The sequence below is a fragment of the Diadema antillarum genome, unplaced genomic scaffold (genome assembly GCF_040938485.1).
Source record: "Diadema antillarum isolate AM-2024a unplaced genomic scaffold, OU_Dant_1.0 seq00001279_RagTag, whole genome shotgun sequence".
Lineage (NCBI taxonomy): Eukaryota > Metazoa > Echinodermata > Echinoidea > Diadematoida > Diadematidae > Diadema > Diadema antillarum.
This window is the reverse complement of record NW_027272059.1, coordinates 1115165-1130814: the sequence shown is the minus strand read 5'-3', so window position 1 is coordinate 1130814 and position 15650 is coordinate 1115165. Positions and strand designations below refer to the sequence as shown.

At 39.0% G+C, this 15650-nt stretch overlaps 1 protein-coding gene across 2 annotated transcripts in view; it reads right to left on the bottom strand.

Annotated features, from left to right (window-relative positions):
• Nucleotides 1-8651: 8651 nt before the first annotated feature.
• LOC139745618 (striatin-3-like) overlaps nucleotides 8652-15650 on the bottom strand; it is a 35173-nt gene continuing 28174 nt past the window's right edge. For both annotated transcript variants that reach the window (XM_071656018.1, XM_071656019.1), the window contains exons 13-18: nucleotides 15316-15437; nucleotides 14668-14835; nucleotides 14021-14161; nucleotides 13076-13180; nucleotides 12099-12185; nucleotides 8652-10908 (exon numbers count right to left, since the gene is read on the bottom strand). In XM_071656018.1, coding sequence (XP_071512119.1) covers nucleotides 10739-10908; nucleotides 12099-12185; nucleotides 13076-13180; nucleotides 14021-14161; nucleotides 14668-14835; nucleotides 15316-15437 — 793 coding nt within the window. In that variant the 3' untranslated portion in view covers nucleotides 8652-10738. The remainder of the gene's footprint in view (nucleotides 10909-12098; nucleotides 12186-13075; nucleotides 13181-14020; nucleotides 14162-14667; nucleotides 14836-15315; nucleotides 15438-15650) is intronic.

Sequence of the window (15650 nt, the reverse complement as noted above, 5' to 3'; positions counted from 1 at the left end):
GGACATACATGCATGAGTACATATATGTACATGTATGTATGTATGTATGTATGTATGTATGCATGTATGTGACTGTGTATGGGTGTATGTATGTTTGTGACTGTGTATGGGTGTATGTATGTTTGTATGTATGTACGTATGTATGTGTGTATGTATGTATGTATGTATGTATGTGTGTATGTATGTATGTATGTATGTATGTGTGTGTGTGTTGATGTATGTCTTGTAGTGGCACACACTGATTTCAAGACATTTGTTGACATCGTAACAGCAGAATGTCTGATGAGATATGCAGTGATAAAGTGAGAAAGGCAGCTCTTTGCAGATAATGTGTACATACACTGTAGATGCATAATAATGAATATTTGTGTGCATATGCATATATATTTCCATATGTATGCATGTATGCGTGTATGTATGTGTATGTATGCATGCATGCATGCATGTTGTGTTCTTGTCAAACTTTCTTTGTGCCTTTCCCTATATTACCAATTTTCACTGCATAAGACTTATGGTAGTGTAATGACAGGAATATACAGTATCTTGAGGACAGAGTATAATTGGAACCTGAAGAAAACCATTCAAGCCACATCTTGATATAGTTTCTCTGTAACCAAAGAAACAGAGTGCATGCCTCCTTCTTACTGGACGGCTTCTCCATCAAAGCCTAGACTTGATTAGGTTATGTGTTTTGTGATATCACCTTTGGGCCAACTATTAGTGATACTTGAGGATTTTACGATCAGCAGTTCCATTTCTGAAACACTAGGCCTGTATACAAAGACATGTGAAGACTGAGTTTGGCCCTTGTTAGAGTCAAAGCTGGTCTTAATAAGTCAAATTTTTAACTTTGAATCATCTGTACTCATAAATACTTTCGAAGTTCTTCTAAAGGCACTAGAGAGGAAAGCAATATTCACAAGATTAAAAAATTAGAAAGTTCTGTGATGGTAATACATGTAGTCAGAAATTCATCAGCAGAAATGTTTTCCTTCCTCATGGTTTCTTGACAATCTATTTTATTCACACTCATGATTATTGTATGATGTGGATGAAATGTTACTTAAAGTTTTTGTTTGTGCATTGTTGTTGATTGATGGATTACCAAAACCAAAGATAAAGCTATCAATACAAATTATCACTTATAATCAAAGAAAAGGTGTGAGTTTGGAGTGATTTGTGCAATGTTGGTTTGGTGTTATTTCAATTTTGTTTGCTATTTACCATTCAAATGTTGTCCAGGTTGTAAAGAGACTAGTTATGAGACTAACTCATAATGTCCAGTTGTCCAGCACCAGTCACCCAGAAGTAAAAGCTGGTTTCCTGAGTATTTGATAACATCTCTGGACAGACTCCCTTCTGTTTTCTATTGTTTCACCCATAAGAGTACCACATTGCACAGCCACTTTTGGGCTACACTTCTTCCTTCTGTGTCTCAGATTGGAGTTCTGCAATGCACATTTGTGACATCCCGGGCAAACAAGTCACCATGCAGATTGGAATTAGTTCTATGTCAGGGCAATCATTATCCGAGCATGGCAAATAGCTTCTGCTGAGAGTATCAGCAATGACAAGGTCTTTTCCTCGTTTGTATTGTACACACATCAGGGGCCCGTTGCATAAAAGTTACAATTATGGTAACTTTGCCATCCAATGGTAACTACCATGGCAACAATACTCAACAGCCAATCAAAATCAAGAATTCCATGGAAGTGACCATTGGATGGCGAAGTTACCATATAGTAACTTTTATGCAACAGGCCCCTGGTACTTTTGCAGTTTTAGGAGCATGCGTTGGAGACGTGACGGGGTTTCGGATAGAGGCTTTTTGACGATCGATTCAAGCGGTTTGTGGTCCGTTTCTACGAGAAATTCTCTGCCGAACAGGTATTGGTGGAATTTATTGCAGGCAAAAGTAACCGCATATAGCTCCTTTTCAATCTGCGCGTATTGCTAAGCCCTCGACTTGCATAAGCTATGACATGGAGCCTCCTGTCTTCTCCCTCTTGATACAGGGCAGCGCCTAGTCCTGTACCGGAGGCGTCCGTGTGCAGCACAAAGGGTCTCTCGTAATCCACGAACCCAAGGACGTGAAGTTGTGAGTTTGTCGATTATGGTGTTAAAGGCGCCTTGACACTTTGGGGTCCAGGCAGGCCCAAAGGGCTCGGTCCGTCTTCGTAGCTTTTTGTCACATCTTGTTTGGGACTTCCCTTTTCGTTTCTGTTTCAGATTGCAACCAGCAGTCAGGGCTTTCAGTGGCCTTGCTATGGAAGAGTAATTCTTGTTAAAATGCCTGTAATATCCGGCAAACCCGAGGAAGGACTTTAGCTCTTTGACGTTGGTTGGTATGGGCACGAGCACATGGCCTCAATCTTTGCCGGGTCCATCATCACTCCTTCTGCAGAGATAATATGACCCAGGCATCTGACCTTGGATTGGAAAAACTGACATTTCTTGAGGCTCAGTTTCAGGCCATACTCCCTTAGGTGGTCGAGGACGCGAAGGAGGCGTTCTTCATGCTCCTCCTCAGTTCTTGCGAAGACGATGATGTCGTCCAGATAGACGAATACTTCTCTCTGATGGAGGTCTCCCATACATCTTTCCATAAGCCGCTGAACCGTGGCTGGAGCATTGGTAATACCCTGGGGCATACGATGGAATTCATAAAACCTAAAGGGACACCAGATTGCTGACTTCTGTTTGTCTCCTTCCTCAAGCTCCACTTGGTAGTAGCCCAATTTAAGGTCAAGGCAAGAGAACCACTTGGCCCCATCATGGAATGCATGGTATCTTCAATTCGGGGAATTGAATACTGGTCCTGTACGGTGCGATTGTTGAGTTTCCTGTAGTTAATACACGGGTGCAAGTCCCCATTTTTCTTGCGAACCAGTACAATCGGGGAGGCGAATGGGCTCTCAGATTCACGGATAATGCCCTTATCCAAAAGGTCCCTGAGGTGGTTTCGGGCATCTTCATAGTCAGCAGGTGGTATCCGGCGGCATCCTTCTCGGAAGGGAGTCTCGTCAGAGAGGTTTATCTTGTGTTTCACTGCGCCGGTGCACCCAATATCGAGGTCATCCTTGGAAAAGACGTCGCGGTATTCCTGAAGTTTCTTTTGGACCCGAGACATCTTCTCTTTGGAGAGTGGTGATCCCCGAAAACTTGCTGTCAAATCAAGCTCGCCGGGGTTGGGTAGTTGAGTGATTGGTGCCAAAATGCCGGGTGCCAAATATTCTAGCTCTCTAGACGCCAACTGTGGGTACTGGCAGCTAAAGTTGGATGAGGAGAGTTCAAAGCTGTGTACAGCTGTACTTTCAATACGCCATATGGAAGGTATCAGATGAATTGTAGTTTCAGCAAGGCTTCTCTCCTCTGATGAACTGGTCTCTTGCCTCTGTGTCACATGAGTGGGAGGTTGCTCACTACTGGGAGAGTTGTCTCTCACAGTCATCTGCAATTTCATGAAGTCCTTTTGACATTCTGTCATTCAGATCTCCTTTGCGTTGAATTCTGCATCATCTTCCAGAGCCATCGTGTATCTGTCATGAGCTTCAAGCACCTCTTGGTACCTAAGCCTCTTCATATTTGGTGAATGAAGACTGCGTTTCTGCCCTGCTCTGGCTCTGGTCAATGAGCATCTGCAATCTATGACCAAACCCAGTGAATCTGGCTTTGGTTCCTCTCTGTTTCAGTCTAAGGGACTTCTTTCCATCTTCTGCCATCCTGGTGTGCATTTCTTTCAGTCCCTCAGAAACTGAATGCTATGGATGGCTCAATGGTAAACCAGAAGATTCTGCTTGACATTGTCTTGTTATGACCTCTGTTGGTCTCTTATTTTGTTTCCTGCCTCAATGTTGACACTAGGTGACTAACAGGAGAACAGTGGGTCACTGTTCATTCAATTTCTTTTCTCAGAACTTTAAAGGGATGATATAGTACTGATGGAGGTGAGGATTGGGCTTTTTACTTTTTGTAAGATACCAAGAAATCACTTATGAAATAGTGCAGAGCATACCATTCTAAGAGGAATTCAAAGTTTATTCGATGAAAATTGTGTTTGGAATGGCTGAGACAACCAAAAACAAAGTAAGACAAAGCGATCCTAATGAAAGGTGGGTCCCACCTTTTATTAGGATTGCTGTTTTGGATATCTCAGCCATTTCAACACAATTTTTATCAAATAAATGTTGAATTCCTCTTGAGATTACATGCTCTTTTACACTTCATAAGCCTGTTTCTCTTACCTCAACAAGAATGATAGAAACCTGAAGTTAGATCTCAACCAAAACTATACAATCCCTTTTAGTCTTTCTCTGCTAATCCCTTAGCTGACAGACATTCCTCACTTTGGGGTGGGACTACTGAAACTTAATAGAAAACAAAGAGCTTTCCCACAAAAAGCCATGCTCACTTGTTCCTGATAAGGTATACATTTTCCTGCCCATTTCACATAGCCTACTGTGGTATCTGTAATAGAAAGAAAACGCAGAAATTAAACCAAAAAATATGACAAATTGTTAGTTTGCTCAACAGAAGTCTAAACTCAAGTGTGGTAACTTGTGAGCTAAATTTAGTCCTTGAAAGGGATAGGCCTACAATTATCACAGCAAGTCCTTTGCATTATAGACCCTCCTATATCAACTACAGGATAAAATGAAATGTAACATGCATTGTAACTCTCAACATTAGAGACCTATTTGAAACAAGGAATAACTTCTTTCTTCAATCTGTTTTGTATGTTCTGGTTTGCTGGTGTTTGACATGGGTCATGAAACTTCTGTGATATGATTATTGAGCAATATGTGTGTTCCTTGTGCTGTCACCCTATAAAGAGAGCTCACATAATTAATGTACGTACTTAAGTAGATCATTTGGAAATTATGGAGTTATCAATTTATCTCTGGATTACAATTTAAGTAGATTGGGTCATAATTTGGTACTTTGATGTAGAAATTAAAAGTTTTAATGTCAAATACCCAAATACTCAAATTAGTAGGGCAGATATGTAACAAAAATTGGTCGAAATGCTCACATCCGGCGGAAAGTATGAAATTTTGCATATAGGGGTATTTTGGGGCGCTGATTTCAAATATTGCCGGATCCAAGAGATTTGACCACGGGGTCGGCCGCCATTTTGAATTCCAATATGGCCGCCATCACAAAACAAATTCAAAGATCCATATCTTCAGTTCTGAATGACCTGTGGCACCAAAATTTGGTACACATGAGCGTTTTGACACATTGAATTTGATTACATATTGATTCGGAGTGTCTGACAAACATCGAATGGCCACCATTTTGAATTCCAATATGGCCGCCTTGACGAAATATTCAAAATCTCTATCTCGATTTCTAAGTGGTGAGTGACCCTGAAATTAGGTGTAAACAAGTATTTTAACATGCTGAGTTAAACTATTAACTGATGTGATGTGTCTGACAAATGCAATGCCTGCTATTTTGAATTCCAATGTGGCTACGAAGACAAACATCACGACTAACATTCACGGGCATGTCAAAAAGTGCAGAAAAAAGGAAGCATAATGCACCTTTCACTGACGTCACAATGTAAATACATCAGCGCGCACTCTATCAGTTACAAACGCGTGCTCAATCAGGTAGCCTAATTTACAAACCCGAGATAGAGATTTTCAACACTCCAACATGGCAGATATGTATTAAATTCAAATTGGCTGCCGTGCAGCTTGTCAGACATATCAAATAAGTCTGTTATTGAAGTCATCATATCTTCATGCTTTTATATATCAAATTCCAATGGCTAATGTCATTCAGAACTGAAGATAGGGATCTTTGACGGCGGCCATTTTTGGAATTCAAAATGGCGGCTGACCCCGTGATCAGATCTCTTGGATCCGGCAATTTTTGAAATCAGCGCCTCAAAATACCCCTATATGCAAAATTTCATACTTTCCGCCGGATGTGAGCATTTTTTTCACATATCTGCCCCACTAAGTACCTGTATCAAAATTTCATAAAGTTACTGAAATATGGAAATGATATCAATTTTTGGTTTACAAAACTTACAGAAATACACTGATTATTGCACTATAACACACTTTGTGAGTTTACTGAAGTCTTATGAATAAAATGTTCTACTAGTGTAGTAGAAGCACGAGTTAATGCAGTGGCGTACCGTTCTCAGCTTTTGATTCTTTTCCGAGACTCTGCAGAAACAGTTCCTACAGCTTATGCCCTCGATTAGTGATATTAAATTCATTGTCATGAAATATCCACAGCTGCTTCTGCGTGCTGAATTCTCATTCTGTTAACGCTATAAATGTGGCTTCTGTTGAGTATTGAGCATGAAGTGAAGTGATTGATTTGTGTAGTTTCAGGTGGTTGCTAAATATCTGTCTGCATGAGAAGAGTGCAGTAGCCACGTGTAGAGGTGGAGAGATAAAATACAATGTACAGAAATAAACACCCCTTCCTTACCTCACTGCCCCCCCCCCCCCCATACACACACACACATGCATTGCAAGCACACACACGCATTGCAAGCACACACACCCTATGCACATACCATATTGAGTACATGGAAAGCCAATCTATAGTGGCAAGGCAGCTGTTTCATTACAGTATAAAGATTCTGGAATAATTTAGCGCATGCACATCTATCACATGACATGCAAAGAAAAGAATGCACACGGACAAATGAAATACAATTCATATCTTCAGTATCATTTATTATATATTCATAGAATGAAAAGAAAGGAAAAACAAATTAATATTAAGTAGAATATTTGTCTCTTGTATATCTAAGCTGAGCACTGTTTTTAATGATTAAAACACTGCATTCAAACTCAAAAAGACAGTTAATCTTTGTTTTCCACTTGATTTCCACATGACTGCATTCTGGTTTCATATTGTGTTCTGTCAAGTGACTCATTGAGAGAAGTGCTAAAAAAGAGAACACACATTTGCCACTGTAGCAATACGTGTATATTTGCACATGCATAAGGAGAAGATGAGACAAAGTGACCGTCAAGCCCAAATCTAGTCCACATATTCATTTCGTAGCCGATTATGATAACATTTCTGACCCCAATCACAACCAATTAATGTAGCACTGACAATTTTTAACAATTACATTTTTTGTTTAACCTGTGAAATTTGATCTATCAACTTTAGTGGTATGGCAGATTAAAACTGACACAGTCGTAGATTTGTTTCCACAAAAATGTCCACACCTAGCTACCAAACTCCAATCCTGGCAGAGAGCTGTAGGATTTCGCAAACTACTTGCTGCAATGACAATACTTCACTCAATTTCTGCTTCAGCGTGATTACATTAATGTCGTTAAAAAGACATACGGGATATCATCAGGCCTTTTTGTTGCTCTTAATTTTGCATCCTACATGTAATAGCATCTCACTATATTAGTCCGTATATTTCAAGGATGTAAGAGCTGCATCAAAGAGATAAATTTCCAAATCTTCATGTTCTTTAACAGCCATGGCAGATTATTTTAAGAACCCCGAAAGAGGAAATGTCACCTTATAATGCAAGTCATAGAGAGCTTCTTTGTCTTTGCTGTACAGCCAATGCCGTTTTCATGTCATAAAAATAAATATCGGCTGACACAACTATCAGTGCAGACATTTCAAAATCATTGACACCAATGAAGTGTTAGTAAATAAATAATAAAAAAATGTTGGGCTAAATCTAACAGAACAAACACATAGAACATCTAAACCAGGACAAATCAAATGTGTCTTGAAACAATCTGGCTAGAATAACTTCTAAAAATGAAACCGTTTGAAACCAAAACTAGTTTAATCATTCCTGATTTGAACACATTGATTTTTGTTTCATACACAATATTCCATGGCTAATTCCTTATTACGTAGACAAATGAACATTTATACACTATGCACATTTCTGACTTCATTTACAAACTCGAGTCATTCAGATATACATAAGAATCCATATATCCTGCACAGAGAACCAGAATTTGATTGTAGAGTACTCAATTTGGTGGAGGATTTAGGTTAGCATTGCTCTCTAGGTCAAGAAAACAAAAATATATCAGATGAGCACTTTGATTAATTAGCAGCTAAGCACAAGGATAGCACAAAGAGTTTGCATACTAGGGCACACCATGGTCATTTTGGAAGAGAAAGTTTAATCAAGTTTAATCAAAATGAACCATAGCACTGACAGTCTACACACATACAATCACATACACACACACATACATACACGCAGATACAGTGTTTACAAGCATAAAATAGATGGTCCAATTAAGTCAGACAGTATTACACTGATGCTCACAGACTGAAGGTGTCTGAGAAAGAAAAAAAAGGGCAAATTCACAGCGCAAATCCACACGCTAAGATTTTCAGAGGACACACAAGCTATACTAGCCTCACACAAGAATTCATCTATTTATTCAGTCTCTCGAAGTATGTGCATCTCTGTTATCTCAGCCAGTGAGCAGTCGAGTCCTCTCCTAGGTGTATTATTCTTCACAAGACTACACTGACCACAGGACCAAGAGGCAAGAGGAGTTGGATGAGGAGGAAAAGTCAGAGAAAGGAAGGTATGACCATGATTGAAACCTGATGACAAACTGCTAGAGGTGAGCAGTACGGGTTTTATATCACACCAATTATCATTATCTAGCCAAAGTATTTTCTCAAATTGTTTTCAGTCTAAAATATACACCTCTGTAATTGATACCACAATTAGAAATACAGTCATGAATTTTAGCGACTAGTTTGTTGTTCAGAAGTCAGGCGTGATATTTTCATGCTTTACTTTTTACAATGACATCTATACTTCTTGCCTGCAAGACTCAGTTTAGGGATGGTAGAGATACTCCAGTCAGTACACCCTGCCTATCCTTCAATTTAAAATATTGAATTTCTATTTCGAGTTACATTACCTTGGGTCCTTTGACTACATGCAGTTGGAGGAGACTTATTAATAACCAGACCTTCTACCGACTGAGGCAGATTATCCTTGACGAGATCAAGGTCAAGATCCTTGAGAAGTTCAACTCGTTATTGAGCATGCATAATTACATCTACAAAGATTGATCACCAGCCAGTAATTTCTGGTTGCTAAATATGCTTCACTGTTTGACATGTAGTTACAGTGACATTTGAAATACTCTAGTAGTAGGGAAATCTAACCAGACCTAAACAACATGCAACATAGATAAATGGGAAGGGGAGAGAATTAGAAAGAGTATACGATACAGTGGAACATTTCACCTTATTGTTGATATGATACGGATTGCAAATGGGCAATCGAGTACAGATGCAAAGGACAGACTGAAGTACTACCAATCGACATAAATAAGCAAAGACTGGACATATAAAACATGGCTACGTAAGAAATTAAATAACTCATATACCATTTTTCTAGTAATATGTCAATCAGAAAACGCACTCCTTTAAACAATGCATGGAAAAGTGAGGAAAGTGGATAATCATGACAAATGAGAAAACGCAAAACTCGACTTTGATATAGTAGTATGGCTGTCTTTCGACTAATGTACCTAAACCGGGCAGGCATTTGTACAAAGGAATACATTGGTTCCAGAGGTTAGCTACTACACTGATTTAAACCTAACAACTTTCACGCATTCAACAACAGCCATCAAAAAAATTATATGCAATAGCTTTTACACGTGTACAATGAAGTTACCTCCTCACATATGAAGACATTTAATTCAAGTTCTGTGTCCTCTTGTTATAAGTGACCCCTCCTGATTTTAATATTGATCCTCCACAAAACCGAGATTTGTATAATATTTGCCAGGCAACACTGAAACATTCCGGAGTCAATTTCTCACAACGCTGTATCATACCATCATCTGGAGACGCTCCAAATAATTCAATCTGTACATATACATAAGGAATAGCGTAGTGATAATAAATTACAATTGAAGAGTAATGTACAGATTTCAGATACTGGTACCATAGCCAGTTTCTTGAGATTACATTCTTGGGAGCAGCCGAGTTTAAAAAAAAAAGTTGCTCAGTAAATTCATATCACATCCATTCATGTCAAGAGAAACACTAACACCCACAAAACTTCCTAATTTCCTTTTTTCACACCTCCCTATGTCCATTTCTCCAAACTAATCACTTAAACCCCAAGGAACAGTCATTATACACCAGGCTCAAATCACAACTCCTTGCACACAGACTAAGATGTGCAAACCATTCTCATCCATATACAGACTGAATAGTATAAAAGAAAAATCAAGAAAACATGAAAAAGGGCTAGAATCATTAGTCATGATACAAGACAAACTGCCACTTCAATCAGAAATAAAAGGATGATGAAAAAAAGAACAAAAAGAATACAATAAATTTACTGATCTAGATAATATCCGGCTATACCACAGTCATCATGTAATATGATTAATCCTTTGTGTGGCAATTGCAATTGTCTCATTCTGTGTAGTCCGATATCAGAGATACAGGTGGGGGAGAAAAACTGATCGCATAATTTTCGTAACAGCTTGACAATTTCTTGCTCAAAGTTTTCTGCTCTTGTAGGACACCATACTTCTCATAGCAGATATCCATCGACTACCTTCAGCATCCCAGCATGTCGACTAACAAATCCAACTTGTCTCCCTGGCACACTCTGGTATCCTTTCCAATCGATTCCAAGTCATCTCAGAGTGACCCAAACCTTGCGGGTGCAGGAAAGCTCGCTGCTCTGGAGGGATGAGAGTCCGAAGGGCAAATGCCGGCTGCATCAGACAAAGACTTTAGCAAGGGCGTCGGCTCCACCGCTAGCGATGTAGGGCTTGGAGGGGTGGAAGGCCACGTCATAGATGGATTCATCAAACTTTTTGCGGTGCGACGTGATTTCTTGGACGCAAGTTTTGCTATCAAGGTTCCAGAGTCTGATTGAGCAGTCATGACCTGTTGGAGCAAAATCATTTCATTTTGTGATGGTTTGTGGATATCATTTCACTATACGATTACAGTAATAATTCCTTAGTGCTTATCTTAAACATCTCATTATCTTAGCAATAGTTGACATCATCAATTCAATCCAGGTGTTCAGTGGATATAGATTAAATCATATAACTTTGATAGAAGGTTTTAGATGCACATCAAATTATGTTATCTTCAGACAAGCTTAGGACTATAAGAGAAAGTCTATAGATAGTTGAATTCATTGCAAACTTGAAGGAAATATTACATTCACTTAATGGGCACATCAATCAATGTGAGTGTGCTATCTAACCTCTGAAACCTATGACTTGTTAAGATATCCTCAGCATTCTCCAAACACACTTTTTCCTTCCCAGACTAAAGTCTTAATACCGTACAGTTATTGATGAAGAGCGAACTAGTCTCGGATGGTTGCATCTCGCCTTCAGACGCAATGTATGAAAGCTCTACTGTAAAATTAGCAACAATCGCAGCATGGAACTTTCGCAAATTACCGTGAAAAAAAAAATGAGTATACCACATCTACTACTGTAAAAGTGGAAATTTTCGCGCATTTCGCGCAACCAGAAACAAGTGCGAAAATAAAAGCACGCAAATATTTTGGCATGCCGTATGTTCCAGTGGTTGCTGTCTTGATTACGCAGAATTAAAAACACGCGAAACTCTTTTCGTCTGGCGTCGTGCGAAAATATCCACCTTTACAGTAGTAATACAGGGATTTGTTGAATATGCATTGCTGGTCGATACATCAAAACCACACAACAAAACTGAATGTGCACTATCAAAAAATTTGGAAGTGTAGTTGCAATCATATTTGATTGTGCACTAGGTCTAACTGCTACAGCAGTGGTACAAGTCAACTCACTTGTACAAGAGCATACAGTGTACAGCATTGTACTAGCACTCTATGCATTGTTTAGACAAAAACTTTTTGCATGCATTTTACTTTCATGAGTCTTGGCTCTTAGCAAAATTTATTAAAGTTTTATGAATGCAAACATTTCTGGCTTTGCAGTTTATCATATGAATATGTGAAAAAAAAAGAAGAAATACATAGAACTGAAATGGTATTCATACACACAGTTAGAATTGTGCGGGATAAGAGATTAAAGGGTGGGAAACATGGTTGGAACAATGAACACTACTGCACTTACTTCCAGACAAGAGGTAGAGTCCATTGGGGTCAACGGCCAAGCAGGTCACAGCATCCAGATGAGCCACCATACTGTGAACCATTTTACCTACAAAGTGAGGGAGCACAGATTCAGTGGTTAGAATACATTGTCTGAAAAGATTTGAGATTCAGCACTTGGAATACATTAGTAAGCTTTTACATTAGCAACACAAATGCGAAGACGACGCTATTAGGCTAAAAATAGTGTTCTGCACATGCGCGAGGCAGCTGTTTCCATTGTTCAGCCAGGGAGGCTGTGTTGTCTTAGCATTTGCATCACAAATCTAAAGCTTGTTATTGTCGGAAAGGAGCAAAGATTATGTGGTATGTAAAAACTCTCATTTTAATAAAAAAACAAATTATCCTTTGATGAAGGCTACATCATTACACATAAATTTGTGTGATAAATGTGCACACCTTTATTGCATCAAAATTATCTTCTGCGACCATCAGCGGCTTTTTTTAGCTTCCCTCTGAAACAGACTGTCTTCATGACACTAATCAATATCTTCATGCTACTTATAACACTGATAAAAGTGAATGAATGAAATCTACCACTCACTTGAGTATTGATAACCATGTGCCACTGTTGATGTTATCTTCATCTATCTTCTTACCCGATTACCTGATAACACCAGCAGCTACTACTCAATCTTATCATCTTTTATACAACACAAATTGACAATTCATGCTAAGACTGACAATGTATATGACTTCTCACTATACTCTGATAACTGACACAGCACATGTTGTTTGGTGTATCTGCTAAAATCTTAAATAACAGATAAAATAATAACAGTTTATAATGTGACAGACAAATAACAATAATTATTTTATACTGCGACATAATGAGATGGAAATGCTATAAAACACACAAAAAAATTAGAATATGAAGTTAAGGTAATGATGGACATAATGTCAAACTACACTCAATTTTCATTGAGTTGGCAAACTCACCACTATTGTTGTCAAAGAAGCGAATATGCCTGTCTTCATGTGCTGTGATGGTGATGGGCAGTGTTGGGTGACTGGCCACTCTGTTGATCTGGCTACTAGCTGCATCTGTTATCACAACAAGGCAAAAGTTTGACAGATCACAAACATATGGCCTTGGGTTAAATCCAATGCCACTCCTGCCTCATTTCTATTACTTCTTGCACAACCTACCTTCTTCTTGTTGTTTTTCGGGTTGGGGAGATGTATGTAAGAAAACTAAAGTGCTACATGTAGCTGAACTGAGTCCTAATTGAAATCTGAATTTCAATGCTGGTATGCAAGGAATGGTACTGAGAGTGGATGTCATTGCTCAAAATTGGTTGATTTCTCCGTTCATGTCAACTAACAGAGAGCAACATCTGATCAGTGAAGCAAAGAAAAAACAATACTTTGAAATATTGATACCTTGGACAATTATTCATCAAATGTTAACACAACATACACCTACCATGGTATTTGGTTATACAAAATACATCTGGCTGGCTTACGGACTTGTAATCCTTGAAACATGAAAGTGAAACTCGAGGTAATATGATTTATTCTACAAACAACCAAGTAGTCAATCATGAGAGAAATACTGTCACATCTAAAAGTACTCTCTCTCTTTCATAGAGCATGAGAGAAGCAATTAGGATGGAGTCATGCCCTCCTACAACATGGCAGATACTCACACCAAGAGATTGCACAGATGACCACAGGGGTACATTTAAACAGAGGAAAGACTCCTCAATGAGCTTTCTCTGAAATGTGCCAGAGAACAAGTGTTGCGGGGTCTGCTATGTTGATTCACCATCACTTAAGCAGCAGAATGACGCTAAGATTCTATATCTGACACAGACTTTAATGCCTTTTTAGTTTTACGGTGAAGGGGCAAAGTGACCTTCCTCTGGACGTGGTTCAACTCACCCGAGGGTAACCTACTGTCCAGCTTGATGACCTTCTTGGCTGTCTCAAGGTCATAGACGGCTACTTCTGCCGATGTGAAGCCTACAGTGATCTGACTGGTGTCACATCTCACAAAGTCAACTGAGGTGGGAGCACCGAATGCTGGAGATAGAATGCATAAAAGACGATCAGTGATCATTCCTACAAGTTGAGAATTTGCACTCTAATTTTTAGTTTGCAGTCAGTTGCACCATTTAGATACAAAATAGGCCATACATGCATGCTGATGAGGATATTTCGAAAGATGAATAGATATTTTAAAAACCAGGACTCTGTGGTGCTTACAAAACAGTCTTACCTGAGTTTAATCGGCTACAAGATAATCCTCTGGCATAAACTTTCTACTTTCATTAATGTATACAAACAAAAATGTGTTAACACCTATAAAAATTTGGGAGTAACTTTGAAAAATACTCAGATATGTTGGAATCAAATTATGAGATACAGCAGATGTGATACTATCGCCCACACATGTCATCAATACAAGTACAGCATATTACTTCTGGAAAATGGGCACCACATCTAAACTTTCCACACTAGCCAGTGTCCTATGACAAGACAAACATTTCAAGGAGTAAACTGAATGTGAGAAAAGGCTAATGTCAGACCTGTTTCTGCTGTGATGGTGGTGAGTAGCGGTGACTTTTTGCTGGGGCTCCACAGCCTCACCGTGCCGTCTGCTGAACACGACACCAAGCTGTTCTTAGTGCCATCGTACGCCAGGCCCCACACTGCATTACTGTGCCCAACATACGTATCAGCCATGACTGAGGGATCTGTTGTAAACAAAAATGGGAGAATCCAGAATAAATAACCCAAATCATCTTTGTTCAATAACTGCACAAGAGAATCTGTCGAACAGTGTTAGCTTAAACTTCAAGTCCAAGAAAAAAAACTACATGTACAATAGTTGTATCTGACATACAGCATAATCACTGCTTTCTTTTTTCTTGCCTTACTCTCATCATTAGCATTAGAATTCATCTTCAACATCATCATGCCACACATAAAGATGATAGACTTCAATCAGTCAATTCGAAAAGACGCATATTTGATGCATTGTATGATAATGTTATTATTCAACTTTGGTCTTCATTCTCACTCTATGCCACTACCACATATACTCTACTCACAATTTGTTTGATAATTGTGATGATAGAGGCCCTTCAGAGTATGTTTTGCTGGACACCGATGACAATTTGAAGCTATGCTTTTTTGTTTTGTCTTGTTTTGTTGTTGTTTTTCAAGAAACTTACCATATGAATCATAAGGATCGATGTTTGAACCAGGAATGTTCCAACATCTGATAGTGGAGTCGAAGCCACCACTAAAGCACTGCTCTCCATTACTGCTCATGGCCACACTTAAAACAGCGCCACTATGGAACGGGAACACAGTGAATACACAACATTCATATTGAGAAGAGTTATGTCACACAATACACCAATTTTCTGTTATCATACACACGAATACCAACAACCTTCTAAACAACTGTTTCTTCACATTTTTTGCCTGACAAGAGCATTGAAGGTATTTGCTGTCTCCACACTACCTTGTATTGTATCTCTCATTAACGGAACCCCGTTCAGTG